The 20,366-nt window shown below is 42.8% G+C and overlaps 1 protein-coding gene across 1 annotated transcript; it reads left to right on the top strand.

The window, feature by feature from the left end:
- Positions 1–478: 478 nt before the first annotated feature.
- Positions 479–19,839, top strand: LOC121607112 (calcium-binding protein 7). Its single transcript, XM_041937797.1, has 5 exons — positions 479–587; positions 15,880–16,023; positions 16,156–16,268; positions 17,810–17,960; positions 19,709–19,839. Exons 1-5 carry the CDS (start codon positions 479–481, stop codon positions 19,837–19,839), a joined length of 648 nt encoding a protein of 215 aa, XP_041793731.1.
- The last annotated feature ends 527 nt before the right edge of the window (positions 19,840–20,366 follow it).

Genomic DNA, 20,366 nt, shown 5'->3' on the forward strand with positions numbered 1-20,366 from the left:
AAGTGGATGCATGCTCTCGGCAGACGGAACGCAGGGACTGAGCGCACACACAGTGGATTGATGACCTACAAATGTGCGTATCGATTGATCGGTTTGCAAAAGAGACAAATAAGCTGCACTAATTGGCTCAGATGTAGAGCTCGCCTCGGTGGACGGTGATGCATACATGTGCGCATTGTCTCGGTCTGAGGTAGTTTTTATAGCTGGTGACTTTGTGTATTATTCGGGATATTGTTTTTCTTTCAAGCAAATGACAGAACTGCGATGAGGTAAGACACCCCTACATTTTTTTCCCGCTCTTCCGTCGTTGACCAAAAGCAAAAGCGAGCGGACACGCTGCGGAATCCGCCGTCTCCCCTCTCCCCCCATCCATGGACTCGCTTCTCCGATCCCTCGGCGGCCGTGGGGGGAAGTTGGGATCATCTCTGTAGACATTCCTGTATGACGAGGGCGCAGGTGGCAGCCAAAGGTCGCAGTTATGCCGATGCACCCAGTCACCTCCACCTTGATGTACCGGGGGATCTGCACCATCCCCGACATCCTCTCCTACAGCGCACCGGTGAACCTGCCCGAAGACGAAGTTGAAGGTGAGATGTTACCTGTTCGCGTATACCTGAGGGTGTTCGAGGCTGGTGAGGCGCACACACAGGAGGCGTTTGGTTACAACAGGCTCGTGTGTGTGCGGCTGCGATGGAGCTCATTCAAACAGACGCGCGGTCAGCACCTTGGACAGCGCTCATGACGCGGGTTTGATTTTCATCTTGCAAGAGGCCCGTTTGGGGCTTTGGGATTGACTTAAAAATCTCCCTTTTATTCTGATCTTGATAAAAGAAACAGAATGTGCAAAAAATAATCCCACTCTTTGTTATCAGTGTTACTCAAAGATCAGATATCTTGTTTCAATTTTCTTTCAATGATTGCAAATATAGATTTGCAGCACATTCAGAGGGTTTGCTGCATATGGCCTCAGCGTTGAGCTGATTTGGTTAAATAAAATAAGGCATCCCTGCTCCTTTTTTTGTCCATGAAGTGTTGCTTCCTGAGGACAGTTGTGATGTACTGACACCGACTAGAAGCAGAAGCTGCTGGGTGGACATTTGGTTGATGGAAGCTTGATTTCACTGGCCTGTTAAGTCTGACCTCACAGACTTTCTGATGGTCAGATGCTCCAGAAGTGTTTGATATTCCATATTTGTTTTCCATCTCTGGGCACTGTGAAATATTTGCACCACAGCTGCTAAATGATTCAACCAACATCAGTGTAAAAAAAAAAAGAAAGAAAGAAATGTTTCTACATTCATGCACAGATTCAACCTCCACAGCACTGCAGTGGCACCTGACAGCAAACCAAGTCCCCCAACAAGGATGCTGACACATGACAATTCTGAGCATTTTATTATTATCATCATCCTGAGAATATTCACGCCTGGAGCACTTGTGATGTGAACCTGCGACATCTGCATATTAGCATGCAGCAGCCCGAGGGACACCATTCAAGTCCCAAAGCGTGTGTGCTGACACCAAGTTCTTGTGTTGTTGCCATGCATTCAGTGCAGTGACGCTGAAAGGTAGCTGACGTATCAATGGCTGCGTGATGCGTTCAGTGCACATCTCATCCTTGATACCTTCATAATGCACACATTGTTAGGGAAACACACTTTGGACAATTTTGACTGCTTTTCCATGTAGATTCAGTGTCATCAGCGTGCACACGTCTTTAAAAGTGATGCATTCCTGATTAGGCAAAGACTGAAATGCGTATGTGTCAATCACAGACAAGCAGGATCTTGTTGATGGATGCTGGTGAGAGGGTGAGAAAGAACCATTAATCAAACCTGGAGTTGTACACATTTGAAATGGCACAGCCAAACAAACAAACTTAACTCCTCTCTCTCACACACAAACACACACACACAGGTTTGCATCTGCAATATATGCAAAGACACACACACACATGATAAGTTTGGCAGGGAAACGGGATTCAGTGCTGAGGTTGATTAGTTAGAAAAGCTGAGTGGAAGAGGCCAAGCATGACTTGGGTTTGACTCTCAAAAGGTGTTGCATGAACAGGCTCAGTACCTGTTTCGGACGCGCAGAAAACATCGGGAAAAGACAAGAATGTGCACGAGACAGATGTGACTGTTTGAAGGCTCTGTATTTTCCACTCCGTTGCCTTTCTGTTTTGCTTTGACACCCCGCAAACTGAGCCCGTGATAAAAGAGAAGTGTCAACATGTCAGTGCCTAAAGTGATCTTTGCATGATGTCACGCTCGTGATTATAGCATTGCATCACTCAGCACGTTACTGTCAAACATGGTTTCCAGGAGACCTTGCATGACAGAAATATATTTTGCACACAGCAGCAGCAGAGGAAGAAAAAAAAAGAGATGGGTGTCTCCTATTTCATTCATTTTTCTTGACTGCAGAAGAAGCTTTTGGTTGCTGAGATTTAGGAATCTCAGTTTCCTCTCCCTCCCCCCTCCCACTTCAGCATACGGTCAAGCTTTGGGTGCGATAAACAGGCAACACTGACTTCAGTCAGTCAAATCCACTTGTGCTGTCTTGCTGCAGTCAGTCTGTCGCAGGACTAAGTGAGCCGTTTGGGCTTTACGGCTCAACTCGTAGTGGCAGCTTGAGTGGAGAAGCAATGGGATGCTTTGTGGAGAGAATAGGAGAGCCTGAGGTAATGCACGGTTAACAGCAGTGACAGAGCCTCTTTCAGCTGCTGTAGAGCATTAGTGGTCCCGTGTGAGGATGTCTTACAGGTTGTGAAAGAGGCAGACTTTGAAGGCTGTGTCAGTGAGGGGACTGAGTGCTGTTGTTGTGAAACTGAGATCCGCGCAGCTTTCCCTGCCAAATATCCCCAAATGGGAATAATATAAATGTAATGGTGGCTAATAGCTAAATTTAGCTTAATTTAAAGCTAAGAAAGAGAAACAAAGTCTTTATCCTCCTCATATTTTCAGCTGCTCAAAGATGGGCTGCTGCTGGGATCATTACGCATGTTCCTCCCAAGCAATATCCTGTTGCATTGTGGTACATTTACCTCTTTATTGGACATTTCTTCTGGATTTCTTCCTATAATCTGAATGTTCCTCTTGGGGGCCTTCTTTAAAAACATAATTAACATTGTGTTATTGCTTGTAAACGTAATTTTGAGCTGAGGATGATTCAGATGTCCAATATTACTTCTGTTTTAGGTCTTCGTGACCTCAGCTGTAAAACATGGTTAAATACAGTGGATTTTCACGTGCTCTGTACTAGTGATTGGTGCTGACAGAAACTGTTATGCAGCACTGCCCTCTAAAATCCCAAATAAATCCATTCGGATTTCTGTTTAATAACAGAGAGTCAGACCTCTATGGCAGCGCACTGACCCAAACATCAGTAATATCACTATGTAGGATGACAAATTGTATACGTCTTTGTCCATCAATGACTCTTTGGACAACATAACAAATATAGATTCATTGAACTATTTCCTAATTTAATATGATAACAATGCTTTCTGGCTATTTCCACATTTGTTACATTCATCAAATGTGCAAGGCCAGTATGCAGCAAAGGGACGGTGGCAGAGCCAAACTTTCCAGTATATTTGGGTTTATAAAGGTCAGAAGGAAAGAAAAACAGTATTTAAAAGGAGAAAATCTGTTTGATCCATTGGAACCCAAACAAAGAGGAAGTGAAGCCACTTTTGACAAAACACAAGGGTCAGTTGTGTTATTGTGGCTCCTGGATTGCAGATACCTCAAAGGCTGATGAGCTCCAAATTACAAATATGCATTGAGCAATCTCAAGTGGATGGCGATCAGACGAGCTCGGACGACAGCCTCCGTGTCTCGTCAACGCGCCCATCTCCTGAGAGATGGACGAGAATTGGTTGTAAGTCTGAAGTGTCACATACATCAGCTCGGCCGTCAGGGAGACAGGGCTTTGTCACGAAGAGAAATTGCACATTAGCGAATATGTGTGTGTGAGTGCATGTATGGGGACAGGAGGCTCAAGCCCTATTGGCACGCATAGCCAAGGACTTGATTTTCAATTACTGGCTTGGACACCCCAGGGATTGGACCAGTGGCACCAGACTTTGCCGGCGTGAAGGCTGTCAAAGCCATAATTGGAACAAAACGCTATTTTTCTGATGCTCGATAAGCCGGTGTGTGTGTGTCGATAAGCCTGTGTGTGTGTGTGTGTGTAGTAGTAGGTGGGGGGTGGTAGCAAGTACCTTAATGTACAATGATGCGAGCATAAATTGAATAGGACTCCATATTCTCCATTTCCCCTCCTACACGAGAGGGTTGAAAAAAAAACAGTTGGTCATATTACAGGAGCTCAATATAGTTTAGACCTCCTCCACCTCTAAAAGGAACACACACACACACGCACGCACGCACGCACGCACGCACGCACGCACACACACACACACACACAAAGCTCAGTGTCAATATCACTGCAGGTGGAATTAAGTGGGTAGCCCATTTCCACACTGCCTAACAACAGCCCTATTGGAGGCAGCTTCAAAATAGTCCCTGGGCTGAGCTTAAAGCATTTGTAACAGGTCCCAGAGTGAGGCTCATGTAAACAGACGCCAGGAGTTTTCTGTAGACACAAGCAGAAGATAAGACGGGAGCAGAATGTTTGCATATTTCTGACAAGGTTGTGATCAGCGCGCTTTATCTATTGTTTCAGTTCAAATCCGCTCTGGCTTTCCTTTCACTGTTTTGCACTTTTTTTTGTTTTCAGTGTGGTAGACTCGCATAGAAAACTTCAAATCTGCTAAAATAGAATGACACATATTCCTGTCTGCCTTTTGTTCTTTTCCTCAGTCTTGCGTCCATAGAAGTAAACTTTGAGGACTGCTTGAGGGGAGTCAGATTTTACCATTTATTTAAGGAATTAGACCCACAATTCTGTTTGTTACAGAGAGATTCTCGAGAAAGTTGTCCCAAAAAACACAAAACACCTTTATTAATTTAGAACCAATGAATGTGAAAACAGGATTTATTCATGAATAGTCAATAAATTGTGACATTAAGGCAAATTAATCCATTCACCACACATGAGCGAACTGCTAGAAAAAGCTAAACAAAAAGTGAATTCAGCTGTTGCCTAATAACTACTGTACATTTTATGCTTAAAAACAGCAACATAATAGCTGCAATTTATTAAGGAAGTAGCAGAAGCCACAAATACAAATGAATTCATAACAAAAAGGGAAATTATAGCTAAATTATTGCAACACCACCAAATCTATGTGGTAGTTACTCTTCTTGGAAGGCAAAATGTCAATACAAATTACAGTCTCAGTCATTTAATAGTCTTGCAGACAATACTTTACAAATTCAGCACAAATAACACAAGACAGACAGAAGCAGACTGGGGAATTTACTTGGATAGCAGCCTTATTTTGATGGGCATCATATCTAATACAGGGATCCTGTTTCTGCAGGTGGAACCCGAATATTAATCCTCATATTAAAAGGTCATTGTACACTTCAAATCCATCAACATGTTTAATGATTCCTTTTTGTTCCTCACTTAGTTCCAGTTCCAGGGTGCTTGGTTGGGCATGAAAGCCTCCTCTTAATCACTGTCAACCAAACATGAAAGCCAAACCTGTTGCAGAGCCCCAGCAGGGACGAATCTCTCAAGGAGCTTTTTCAACTCGCGAGTGACGGGCTGTGGTAATCAGAATCAACGCAGCCCTCGAAGCTATCTCTCAATTTGCTCGCACCCGTGGCGGAGTGAGGGCCGGCTTTCCTCGTCCCCTGATCAAACACAGATTGGGCCGTCGGCTCCCACCAAGAGACAGGAAGCTGAGATGTTGCAAACAGGAAGTGGTCGGAATCATAGGACCAACATCACTGCAGGTTCAAGATGGAATTGTAGCTACTGTGTTTGCATTCTTTCATTTATTTTGTGATAAAAGTGCTGGTGGGAAGGTCTGACTCATGTCATTACTGAGTTAGAGACTATTGGTGCGCAATCACTGTGCGAACAGTATTTCATTCACTCTGCTGTAGAGCGACAGTAGCGTTGTGCGGAAGGTTTGCAGTGGAAATCTGTGTTGCTAAAAAGGAGAAGATTACTGAGCCTTTCTTAATGTTTGCAGTGTTGCTATTGGCTGTTGTGTCGGTCAGGCCACCAGTTTGGTCCAGACTGAAATGTCGCATTCCACAACAATTCTGATCATTTTTCATCATAGCTGCTACAGTTTCACTACAGTGGCTGTGTGTAGGATCCATAATCCCTTAATACACAATAATTAAGCTCCCTGTACAACAACATAAAAGAATTGGGCATAAATGATAGAAATCAGTACACCAAATGGGGCACTGAGTACTTTATCTTTGGTTAGACAGCATCACAAAAACCTGCGTGGAAACTAAACAAATTAATTTGACTGAACTGAGGTAGTTATGCCTTGATCACAGCTCAGGTTAGTCTGATGTGCATCAGGGGAAAAGGGACTCAGTGAATGTAAAACAAGCAGCGACACTCAAATAGGTAAAGTCTGTGTGTTTGGATGGCGAACGTCAGTGCTCTTGGCTCATGGACAGGACTAATTGGGAAGTTTTCTTTCCCCTCATGCATCTCCTTGAATCATAAATATGCATTTGAGAAGATTTTCTTAAGATATTCTGACTTCTGCGCCACATTTTGTTTTTGAAAGTAGTTTGCTCTCAGTGATAAAAATTTAACACATGCGATCGGGGCTTCTTTAACATTTTTAGTCATTCCCTTGGCAGAGTTTTTGGGACTTGGCAAATCGTTTTGACTGACAGCTGCTCAAAAAAAAAAAAAAAAAAAAAAAAACAGAAAAAAGAAAAAAACCTCTGACACCACTGTGTTCCTAATCACATAAACTGCCTGTGAGGAGATCTTGATGCTTCTGCTCCACTCTTACTGTAGCTGCAGCAGAAAACATTGACTCATTGCTTTGCCCTGAGGTGGAGCGTTGACTTCCATTCCTTTGGAAATACTTACATGAATACAAATGAAGATATTTAAAGACACCGGCATCTGCTTGGCAAGACAAAAAATATGCACAGAACGTTTTGCTGGTGCAGAATCTGTGGGCGTTGCGGGGGCGTACTTCCAAGGGGTCAGCTGAGACCATTTTAAAGCATATGCTGCTAAGGAGATTTGGACAACAACACACACTAAAATGACCAATCGAGATAGTAGCGGATATGCTGGCTCAGTGTGGAGTGTGCAAACAATCCAGATGTGGTTACCAAAACCAAACACCTACTTTTCCCTCCTGTTCACTTCAGCTATTGACTGCGATTAGCGAGGCTCTCTCCCAGGAAGCCAGAATTAGTTCAATTATTGTTCTCTAAAAAAAACACAACAACCTTGTTTTACCCTTAAATTGGATCCCTGAAACAAACACTTTGTTTCCCCTCGCATAGACGAGAGCTTTTCATGCTTACCTAGAGAAAAAAAAAACAGCTTTCCATCAAAGCGTCCTCTCTCTGAAACAATATTGAAACAAAAAAACTGAATCAAGTTAATAAATGAAGTGTTTTTCCACTGCCAACACCATTACATTTCCACTTTCTGCCTTTCAAATCATTTTGACAATGTTACAAGTCTGGCAAACGTCAGTTTACAACTAAGACGGCTTTTGTTAATGATTTGCAAAGAAGAAAGGCACGCGGCATCAGCGGCGCTGACTGCTGTAATTGTTAAATTACTGCCAAGTTAAATGCCTATAAAGCCTGCGAAATGTTCACAGTTCGTTCAGAATTTGACTTCGCTGGTGTTTGATTTGTGACCTTTTATTCCATAAAAGACTGAGGCAGTGCGGTGAGATGGTGCACGAGTATGAGGTTTGCTGTAGTGAGATATCACTTTGCTCTGTTTAAGTGCCTGACAAGCCTCAGAGGCTTTGATGATTATCGTTAAAAAACACCGACGATAAAAAGGTACACACCTGGGTGAAGAAAAGAAGCAGGACAGGAAGATTAATTTGATTCATTTTGAAAAAGGACGCGGCTCGTGACATTACAGATGTGCTGCACCCATGAAAGCATCCCGCTAGTATCAATCAGGCTGAGAACAATAAATAAATAAATTCCGGTCACTCCGTCAGTGCTGAACAGTTCCCGCTCTACCTGCATGTCGGAGGGTCGTATTAAACAATCTGCCGGTCAGACAGACAGACAGACAGACAGATGGGCAGGCAGACAGACAGGAATGGATTTCAAAAAGGATCTCTTGGTTGTGCCACCTGCCGGGATGAGACAGGCAGCGTATGAAAAAGCTCTACTTGACATGGACGGCGATAATGATGTGAGCAGGAATGAGCTGTTTCTCAGAGGGTGAAGTGACCCAGCACCACAACCGGCGAGCCGCAGGTTGCATCTGTCGAGTGAAACTGCTTTTCAAAAAAAAAAAAAAAAACATGTGGTTCTGTCATGGCGTTTGTGATGATTTTACTGGCTAAAATGTTACATAAACACGACGGCTTTCTGGAAATCACTGAAATGTTGTCACTTTTCATTCGTTTTGAAAGAAAAAGTTGTGGAAATTATGGAAAATACGTTCATTAGCTTTCTAGAAGAGGGCTAATCAAGAAGATTGATCACATGCTAATGTCTGTATGCGTTAGCTTAGCATAACAAGTGGAAGCAGGGGGAAACAGCTAGCCTGGCTCTGTCTAAATGGATCAAAATCTGTCTACCAGCATTGCATGTTGCACCACATGCATTTCATTTGTTTAAATCTGACATTGACAGCTTTGTTTCTGAGCAGTTGCCTGATAACCAGCTGAGGCGCCTGGAAGGAAATAATCAGGCACACTACCCTCCATAAAACAGCAATTTGTCCTTTTTATACTTTGGTTTTTCTACAGATTAAACAAACAAGATATGAAGTTTTAATTAATGAGCTTCAGAGGTGCTGGTAAGTATTTTTTACTGAACCAAGGTGACTGTTTCCTCCTGTTTATAGCTAAGATAAGATAAAGGGCTGCTTGCAGTAGCTTCATATTTACGATACAGATCAGAGAGTGGTATCAATCTTCTCATCTAACTCTCAATAACAGAATAAACTATCCATCTTATAGAGTACAGCATATAAATTCTCAGTTGCTCTGTAGCTGTAATCTGCCAAATTGGGTTTTGATGGGAAATATGTGGCGCAGATTAGTGGAGAATGTCATGAAACGCTGTGATTACAGCTGTCAGGTAGGTTAAAGTTAAATAATGTATTTCCATTTTGATCGATTGCCACGAAGGAGTGAATCCAGCAGACTTTATTACCTGTGAAATTAACTGTGATGAGTTCTGGAAGGTGAAGTGCTTTTTCTCCTGGGCAATATTTCCTCCCTCTGATGAGCAACAGTGCAAAGTCGACACCAGACAATAACCACATCCAGCGGTAGAAAAACGGGACTCGTAAGCGAGCGCGTACATTTAACATGGTGGAACTGATGAGGGAGTGTTGGATAAGCTATCATGCATAGTGGGGGCTTTTGATAGTTCACATCTGACCTTTGTATGATGTTGGCCGCGGCTCAGCTTAGGGTCGGCTGCGATGATGAAAACTTGCAGCTTTGAGAAAACATAAGAGCGAGGGAGGGAAAAAAATGGAGACAGATCAATGAATCCCCTTCTTTTCTGGAAAAGACGGCCGTAAGAAGCAAAAGAGACGGGCTAAAATTTCACCCTTTCGCTGACTTCAATCATTCAAGGTCAAGTGGGGTTTAAGTTGGCTCAGGGATTTTTTTTTCCTTATTGAGAATGAAGCACCTCGACCTTTATAACGTTTTTTTTTCTCTTCCAGTTTCTCCCAGTGGTCGTGTCAGTGTTGCATTGGTGAGGTTAAAGCGCTTCAAATTTCATAATGGAGGGAGGAGTTCCTATCCAAACCCAGAGAAGGGATTTTTCCTTAAGACACAGGCAACTCTGCCATATACCCCTTTTGAATACTCCAGAGCCTTATTAGAAGCCTGCTATGGTAATGTTCAAATCTTCCGGGTGCCCAAGTCAGCCCATACCCAGCTAAAGATGGATTAAGGTTGCTATGGGTGTTTAAAAATAGTCGCTCGAGGTTCAGACACACACACACAAGCTGTGTTTTTCTCACACTGATAAGGTCTTACATAAAGAGTGGGTGTGCTGCAATTGCCGATCCAAAGCAGCCCTAAGCAGATGCAGGTCTGACTGAGGGGAAGAGGATCTCTGGCTCTGTAAAACAGGCCGTGGATTACATTCACGGACACTTCACAGCTACAAAAGCCCCAGTATTAGCCTGTTCTGCTCAGAGTGCACCACTCGTAATTAGCAAAAGTTTTCACCGATGCTAAATTTAGCCTGGAAACGGGCAAGGCTTTGCTCCGGGCCTGCCTCGGAAATCTAAGTAAATATTTCCCATGTGATCCGTCTCTGTTGTGCGAGGACGGGGATAGTTAATTTCACCCATTTCTTCCTGATTACTGTTTGCTTTATTATATGTATGCAGGCAGAGATGATGAAATTCTTGAAATCTTGTTCACTACGTTGTGTAGAGTCGAGTAGAGGAAACCACATAGAAAGTGATGTCAGGACCTTTGTCATTGATGCTTCAGCCTCTTCATGAATCCAGGCGTTTTCTATTTGTCTGCATGAATCAGCTCCATTTCCAAGTGATTCCTGGCTTTGTCTGGTGCTGCGTACAGTTCACAGACTGCTCAGCATCTCTGTGCTGCAGCAAGGATCCAGTGCACTTCATTGATATACAACAGTGTACGGGGAGAGCGGTGTGATGGGAGCACACTGCACCTTTCTCTGGTGGGAGTTCAGCTTCAGACGCTTGGCTCTCGCAGCTCACGATCTTAACTTGGGCTTTTCATCCTCTGTCAGATCACACCACAGGGGACCGTGTGGCATCGCATCTTTGAAGGCCAACAAGCACCTCTCCACATCAAAGCAAGTACCACATGCTTTCAACCAAAATATTCACGCCTCCCTGGTGGCGCCATGCTCCCAGAGACGGGGTGGAAGATGCAACAACGGCAGCTTCTAAACCTAAAAAAAAAAAAAAAAAAAAAAAAAACAACCTCATATGTGTCTTAATAAGGTAATAAAGTAAAATGTAATGGAAGCTTTAATGGAGAGTCACTGAAGTATAAAAAGGCCAGGAGCTATAATAAAATTTGCAGCAATGACGGGAAAATCTAGAATGGTGACACTCTAATTTAAATGAAATGGTAGGTTCATTACATGTTCTGCTTTTATGTCCGTTCAAGCAGTTCACGAGAGGTGAAATCCGACTTTGGCGAACATTGAAAATGACTCAGTGACTTGTATGTCTTTGTTGATTCCTGAACCAGTTCCAGAAGCTCCAGTGTCCTCACCCAAAAATGATCAAATGTCACCTTTTTACAACAGGAAGCTTATTTAAAAGAGTCTATGGTGGCAGTTATTATGTACAGTCACTGGTCCTTGGCAGCCACTAAAGATATGAAGCTCGGAGAACTTAAGGCTACTCTCATGAATATCTTATAAAAATAAAGGGATGTGAAAGTGGTCGCATGTAGTGACAAACCCGCAGAGATTCTGCAGTCTCCCTCAGCTGTTACTGTTCGGTTCACATTCACTCAACAGGCCACTTTCCAGCTGGGGGAGCAGCTGTTCGCAAAAAAGCTAAGAGATAAGTCCACTGTATGCGGCCAGCCACGCACCAAACGACACAACCTAGCAGCTAGCTGGAGAACATGGCGGAGCATTTAGCAACTTAAGAGTCAGAGAAATCCAGCAGGAAGAGGGACCGAAGCACGGCTAAAAGGAGACCGAGTACCAGATCGACATGTGTCAGGTAGCCAGAGACACAACTCCAAATGAACGTTAATGATGCAACTGTTTGCCAACACACTCCTCATAAAAGACTTTCTAACAGAGAAACCCCCAGCACCCCTGAAATGACTGCTAAATAAATGAATTTGCAGCTGATTATTTTTCTGTCCATTGGCATCATCTCACAAATCATCCAAATCATTAGTCATTCCGAGCATCCTTTGGATTCAGCCTCTTAAATATGATTTGTTGATTTTCTATCATTGTGAACTGATTATCCTTCAGCTTTCAAGTGTTCTTTGGACAAAACAAGCAATTTGACAATGTGGACCTGCGATGGGCATTTTTCATTGTATCCTCCTCAACACACACACACCCACCCACCAACACAGACACACACACACACACGCACACACAAATACTCATCAGATTAATGAACAATGGAAACAGTGGATTGTTGAGCAGGCGTAATGTGTAACAGCTATGCTACGATGCAATATGAGGAATCTCCCGTCGCAGTGGCAGAAAGCAAAAAAATCTCCATCCTCTGCTTCATTATTATCACTTCTTACCGCTACCGTTTGCAGCTACTGACCCACTGTCGTTTCAGTTTGTGCCTCGTATTTAGATCCATTTATTTCAAGGCTAAATGATTAAGCGGTGGTTCATTTTTGCCAACTGCCTCCCTTTGATTGGGCAGGATAATTCGGGTCATCTGTGCGGGCGTACACCAATATCAGAGCTCTTCTTGTTTTCTTTTTTCTTTTTTTTCCCAGAGAATTTATTCACAGTCAGGGAGAGAGAGCATGTTGGCGTCTGACAGAGGCAGTTTCTCAATTACAATAAAGTCGCTGTGGCATACATAAGAATTCGGCCCATTCTGAAAGCGGGAGAATATAGTTGTCTCTCCGGAGGACAATTAAGACAGATAAACTCTGAAAGAGATAGCACTCTATCGAGATGGCTTGTGGTCAAAAAGAGAAATTAATTCTTTTAGAGGATGATTAGTCAGCCTCTTTTGATAAATTGGAGTGTGGATTATGTATGGTCTGGTTTACTTCAGAGATTTGTTAGTTCATTCTCGTACTCTGTCCTGATTTCAAGCAGAGCCAAGTGGTTTTTTTTTTTTTTTTTTTTTTTTTTTTGTAATGGCTATACATATTCCACTTTTACGGTCGTGTATCTCACTGGACTTGATAAGCCATTCATTATATTTCTGGCCCATGCAGCACTGAGGCGTTTCTATCCTGTAAATGGTTTGTGACAGAGTATGAAATCCTCCCACAACGAATAGTGCCCGTATTTCATTACACAATACAAACTTTTTTTTTTTTTTTTCATCAAACATACTATACAGCACTCACCAGTGGGGATGTTTTGCTCACCTTGGCCTTTGATCAATAAATAAAGCTTTCATGGGAGACGGAGTATTTGGCAGAGCTGTTTTGGCACCTTATTTAAGAGTGCGCTCGCCTCCTGTGTGGCTGCAACATGTTGTTTTTTCTGTGTGCTGGAAAGCCCCCCTCTTTCTAAAGTAAACAGATGGAGCGAGGACCTCAGGTGGATATTGTGGTATTGTTATTCTATGAACAATAAGATCACACCCAAGTAAGAGGGGGGAAAAAAACAACCACAGCTGGAAGCGCTCGATGATTCACGCTATACATTTTGCAGGGAAAAGCAATGTGAGGAATAGCGGCGGCGAATGTCAGCCCGCCTTTATAAATTGCATGCCCAGATGTAATCCATTGTAATACACGACTGCCAAGTACCCTTGTCCCTGTGGCAGGGTTTCTATTCTGTGGACGTGTACTTGATTACAACAAACTATTTCCTGAAGCCGTGCTACCACATTATACACAGAATGACACGCTGTTTCCCGCCGCCATCGATCTTTCATGTTTTGTTTCCCCGACTGAAATATTTGTCACAGACTGTCACGCTGTGGATTTTGGCCCGAGGCTCGGCCATTTGTCGCTGGTCTGACACAAATCACTGGAGCAGCAATTCCCATTTACAAGACTTTGGGCTTTGCAGTGGATTGATAAAGTTTGTTTATACTATTACACTTCGGTAACTTAACAACCGCTAATTGGCTGTAAACTGAGGAGAGAAAAGTCATTTAAATTTGCATTTGAATTTTTGTGTCGCCTACCTGGAAGGCTGTTCTTGTCAGTCACTTGTGCAAGAAGTTATGGATTATTTGGCAACACCACTCTGTTCTTGTTTTTTTTCATTACATATTCACTCGACACTGCATTTGCAAACTCTTTACTTTCACTTTATTCCCAGGAAGCCCTTTTACAAAGACTGAATACAATAGGACTGGTACATGACAGTTCAGTGATGCATTTCAAGGCGTCTGCTTCCAATAAATGCCAGATTAGAGAGATTAGAGATATGTCGCATGATTTCCTGAAGATTTACATCATCTCTGTCTTTGGATTCGTCTCCTGCTCTGCTCTTTTGTGTGCTAATCAGCCGTGCGACATGATGCCGGGGCAGGTCTAAAATTGTAGGTGACTCGGCTGTGGACGCCACCGCATGTAAATGAAGGGATTCAGTGAAAAGTAAACGAGTGGAGGATGAGGAGAAATCTGCCGTTTATCTGAACTGAGGAATTAACAGCTTTAAAGATGTCCTGTAGTGATCGTGGCTCTGTATTGGTGGGAGGTCTTCTTCTCCTCAGCGTTCAAGCTGTGCGTCCAGTGCTGTGATGTCTTTCATTTCATTCTGCTGAGGTTTCAGTTTGTGTAGATGATGCTGCGTTCTAGCTCCTCTTCATCTGTTTATCTCAAACTCACTGCTGCTGCTACTAACAACATGAAGCACCTTACAACCAGTCTTTCATTATGGAGTTATATTAAAGGGGTGCTGCTGCAGTGGTTTAGCATTGCACTTCTATAAAGTCTGGGGAGTCACAGCAGACATGGTCAGTGGAAGTCAAAATCAGCGCAGCAGAAGCACAGATATTTATAACATTTAGATAAAAGTTTTGTTCAATTTTAGTGCAGCTACTCAAACAAGTCGAGCACACCAAAATCATCCAGAAAATAGCAAAAAGCAGGACTCAGCGGACACAGATGAGCTACAGAAAGTTTGGTGTCCTGGCTAGCATCAAAACAAAGAGTTCACTCCAATTCTCTGTTAAATCACTTATTTAACAGGCTGAAACCATCACTGAAGAAAACATAGTGCAACTTTTCATAGGCTGAGTAGCACTTATCATAACTGGAAAGCTCATCTTGATTTGAAAACTTAGTGGAATGCTCCTGTAATGGACAATGTCAGCCAATCCACGCCAGAAAAGGGACCTATATTTACGCATATTGTTAGGCGTCCTCTAGTGGCCATAGTGATTACGACAGGAGCAAGGGAGGAAGTCTGTCATTGGTACACTCTCCAACGATTGTACAAGGACGTGTTGAACAATGCATAACAGCGAAACAGCTATTTCAACACAATTTATTTACCTAAAACCCAATGCTTTAAATAGCAGATATAGATATAGAGAAACATGAACGTCATGCTAACTTTCTCTTTAGGATAGGCAGTGGAGCTAGCTTAAAATCAGCTTGTCAGTGCTTGATAGTGAGTTATCCTGTGGCATTATTTGATTTTAATGTCAACTCTTCCACATAGAGGTTCAACAGTCATTATGAGCTGGTGGTAATAGTTTCAAATATTAGTAATATACTGGGTATGTTATTCTAACCTTTCTGCCATTCATTCATCTGTCTTTCTGAGAAATGATTGGACTGACGGGATTCTTGGAAATGCAACCACCAGAATGCTTTCCCCACCTCCCATCACAGCAGAATATATCCTTGTGTTATTTTATGCAGCCACGAGAGCGAAGATTTCGTAGGTTTGATTCATCCCCATGAAATTTTAAATTCAAGGACGGCAGTGAATGCTGAAAATTTGTCCTGATCTCAGCCCTTTGTTCGATTGCATTTTTTTTTTTTTGGCTCTTTTTTCGTCATTTTACTTGTGGAATTTGTTCTCCTGAGCTGCCAACCCCCGTGCAACTATGATGCGGCATAACAAATGCGTCTTTGGTCTGTGGAACATTTGTGTGTCTTCTCTGCAGAGATCCGCGAGGCCTTCAAAGTGTTTGACCGCGATGGGAATGGGTTCATCTCAAAGCAGGAGCTGGGGATGGCCATGCGCTCCCTGGGCTACATGCCAAACGAGGTGGAGCTGGAGGTCATCATCCAGAGACTGGACATGGACGGTGAGGCAAACACACAGCATGGATTTTATCAACTTAAGTCACAAAGCACAGATGCATTTGCCCACAAAACTGGACTTTAGCAGGCTATAAATACCAGCCACAATAAACACCAGCTGTTCCTCTTTTCTGCAGGCGATGGCCAGGTGGACTTTGAGGAGTTTGTCACTCTTCTGGGCCCGAAGCTGACGGCGGCTGGGCTGCCAGATAAGTTCAACGGCACTGACTTCGACTCCGTTTTTTGGAAGGTGCTCATTATTCAATCACTCATTTCCTGCCTATTAAAGAGAAGACAGACAGCAGAGTCGCAGCTGTAGCGAACCTCCAAGCGCAGAAACATTAAGACTCTGCTGCTGCTGTACAGGAAAGGAAAGCCAGTTTTAATTGTCACATCCACTGGGTTGTTAATGGGAGGATTTTAATCTTGGAGAGGTTTGGATTCCCTTAAGAGCTGCGTCCTTCGTCGGGACTTTGAGCTGATATCTCCGCCTCGTTGCATGTGGCAACAGTCTTATTACTAAGAACATTAAAGTCAGTTTTTATGTAAAAGAGATATTAATTTATTTACAGACACCTCATTAGATAATCAACAGCTCACTTTGACAGTGTGATGAAATTAATGGGATGGAGCTCTTGTCAAAGCCGCCTTTGTTGTAGTTAGGCGATAACAGTGCCGAAATGGCTGTCAGGCACTGAGGCTCCCAATCGAGGGAGAGAGAGAGGGGATTTATGGGAATTCTTGGTGCAGTCAGTGCAGGAGTAAAAGAATCACAAGCAAAGCCACCTGCTGGGAGAGTCAAGAAACCCGAGGGACTGCTGCAAAGGCTGCATAGCTTCGCATAACGTTACATGTGAATAGCAGCATCAAGCATGTGCTGGCGGATTGATCGCACGGAGCCTCCGAAAATGAGTAGCACAGAGGAGCTTTCCAAACAGGCGCAGGTCCTGGATCGGCATTTTTGCAGGGATTTTGTTTTTAGTCTCAATCTCAGCCATTCACATTCTTTATTTCACTTGACTACCATGTATAACACCAGAGGTGAAATGTAAGCAAATACAATTATTCAAACCTAAACTTTATGAGACAAACTGTAGTTTTTGACCCACTAAATTTATCTGACAGCTTATTCTTTGCAGAATATGAATTGACATGTAAAATACATCTCATTGCTGCCAAAGAGGTTAAACTATCCAACAGTAGACTGTAGTCAAGGAGTTAAAGGTCCCATATTATGTTCATTTTCAGGTTCCTGCTTTTACTTTGGGTGTCTACTAGAAGGTGTTTGCATACTTTAACAATCCAAAAACACATTATTTTGTTGGCACCCTTTTTTTTTTTTACTATTCACCCTCTGAAACACTCACTTTAGTGTCCATCTCTTTAAGGCCCCCTGCCAAAAAGCCCAGTCTGATCAAATTTTATTGAAAATGAGGCATATAAACTCAATTATCCAGTAGGCGAATCACACTGCTCAATCGCCCAATAGGAAATTCAACTGGAGGGGACCTTGTATTTGGATTGGATGTCAACTTTGTCAAAAATTCAACGTGTCAATTTATACGTAGATTTCCAAAATCTGATTAAAGTTACACAAACTTTAACGTAATTCTTTCCAGACATTGCTATTGGTGCTCTTATTGGTCCTTCCTCTTTATGTGTTACCTGTGTGTGCCAGCACACTGTACGCACGTGTGTGCCTGTCTTTGCATGTAGCGTATGTATGTTTATGGAAACGTGTCCTTCAGCCTTTGTCCATTTTAATGTTTAGTTGTGTGTGTCCATCTCCAGTGTGACATGCAGAAGTTAACGGTCGAAGAGCTGAAGAGGCTTCTGTACGACACCTTCTGCGATCACCTTTCCATGAAAGACATCGAGAACATCATCATGACTGAGGAGAACCACATAGAGAACCCTGAGGACTGCCAGGTGGATATAGACAGTAAGGAAGAACCTCCTATATTTCAAACACGTGTTGTTCATGATGTACGTCGCAGCATAACTGGCCAAAACTGGGTGATGTCATGTCCATATTTTATTAGTGCATGTTAAACATTAAAGGGTCACATCAGCTAAATACCATGCGGTTATGCTGCATGCACCTTAACCACAAGGCTACCAGGACGACCCTGCTGTGGTACTTTCCCAAATGTCATTTTATCTAAGCTTCAAGCACCACAAATACAATTTATTCTGATTATATTAATATCTCTAGTAAATGAAAATAAAACTGTATGGCCATACACCACGAGGGGTAAGTGCGGGCTGGGTGCTTTGGGTGAAATGATCCTTTAACATGCAGGCAGCATCTCAAACTGCATCAAAGTTGACATAGCTTGCATAGATGTGTTGGAAAAAAACAAATTATCATTACAAGCCAACTTATGATAATATATACAGAGAGAGCACGCCTAATCGTACATTAAAAAAAAAAAGACTTAGACACATTCTGCCTCGCCGAGACGTTAAAAGAATGCTTTCTCGTTCCACTCATTCAAGCTAGCAATAACAAACGTCCAACGTCTGGACACATTTTTGCAATAAAACTAGCTGAGAAACATTTCAGGTGAAGGTCACAGTTTGGTTAGGTTGAGTCTCCTGGGTAAAAGTTCTGCCACTATTATCGCCCCCTGCTGGTGGTTCGTACAGGCATGTACTTTTCACACCAAGGCGAGGCAAAACGCGACACTGGCTTGCTATCCTCTAGTGATTCACAGGTGTATTACGTGCTTTGGAATGATACTGGGCTGCTTTTACCACACTTCAATGACAACATATTTGGAATGGCTTTTTTTAAATTAACACATTGATTTCACTCTTAGAAATTATAAAAAACCCACATGTGAAGAACTGTGTTGAAAAAGCAGCGATGCCAATTTCTCCCATCAGCAGCATCAATAGATCATAATGTACTGCAGTCGGTTATCAGCAGTGTATGAAATGCTGTGTCCTCTCAGGCAGCTGTTTCGTAATTTGAGCAACTGTGCGTAGCGATTGGCATTGTTCCCTCTCCTTCTCGCTTTCTCCTCATTTACAAACATCTCTACACTATTGCTAAAGCTCCATCTGCCTACACGTACTCCGTGCGTGGAGAACCCCGCTCTCTGGAGCTCATTTGAAAGTCATTGCAGGAAATCCCTTACTGAAGAAGCAGAGGCACGTTTACACATCACAAAAAAATGTGTTTTTCCAAAAACAGAAATGACCTTTGAGGAAATTAGGAGCGCATTCAAATGTAAGCTTTTTGAAATCAAAAATAAGGTGCAACAGATATAAACAGAATAAAAGTTTCTGTTTGAAGATTTTGTTTTGCTTCAGCTGCCCTTGGTTCTTACTTCAGATAATTCCCCGGGTATACGGCACCTTTTCTTGGAGCGCTGGGGTTTTGATGAGCACCTTTAATATGCCAGTCAGGCTCCATCCATTTGTTTGTTGTTGCAAAACTCCAATCAACATTTCAATCTAGATGCACTTACGCAGCGTACAGGTGTGAAAACAAATTTTCTTGGCAGTGTTCATCCCTTCTAATTGTGCTCATGTAATTGTAAGGTTTTGTGATGAGCTCTTTCATTTGGAAATGATTATCAGATATCTCTCAAGCAGTAAATAACACCTGATTCAATGGACCTTCAGGTAATCTTTTTCTCTTTCTCTCCCACCTCCTCTTTTTTTGTTTCTATTTTTCTTCAGGTTCCAGCCCGACGCAGCAAGTCAAGCAAACCTGTGTGCGCAAGAGCCTGATATGCGCCTTCGCCATTGCTTTCATCATCAGCGTCATGCTCATCGCGGCCAATCAGGTGCTGCGGAGCGGCATGAAATAGGAGCAGCAGCGTTTTCAGCCTTGGCCACCACCTAAAGGCTGCCTTCCAGATAAATGACTGAGGAGAAAAAGCTAAAAAAAACAAAACAAAACAACCACAAAAGACAATCACACAGCTGTAAAACAGACCGACATGTGACTGCAGGTGGGTGCAGGAATTTGTCTTGGGGTCAGAGACGAGTTTCAAGGACAACTGGACCTCACATACAAAGAGACAGCCGTGTGTTTGACGTGGACAGCTAACTACACATATCACTCTTCGTAACACAACATTTAGTATTCATTAGCTATGTGCATTTGAGCAGTATTGCATTAAGTATGGTGGCAGCTATAGAGAGAAGTGTAGTGACTGTCCAGTTTTGTATTTGTCCAGTGTACCATGCGGTTTATTGTAAACGAGTAGAAAGAAATCTGTGAAATATTGTGGGCACATTGGAGCAAATGTATTCCTGAGGCTTGGAGGTATTATGCGTGGGGTCCGGAGTGCACGGCGTCGTGGAGATATTGTACGTGGTGCAACATTGTTCA

Source organism: Chelmon rostratus, chromosome 5, assembly GCF_017976325.1.
Source record: "Chelmon rostratus isolate fCheRos1 chromosome 5, fCheRos1.pri, whole genome shotgun sequence".
In the NCBI taxonomy this organism is placed as follows: domain Eukaryota; kingdom Metazoa; phylum Chordata; class Actinopteri; order Chaetodontiformes; family Chaetodontidae; genus Chelmon; species Chelmon rostratus.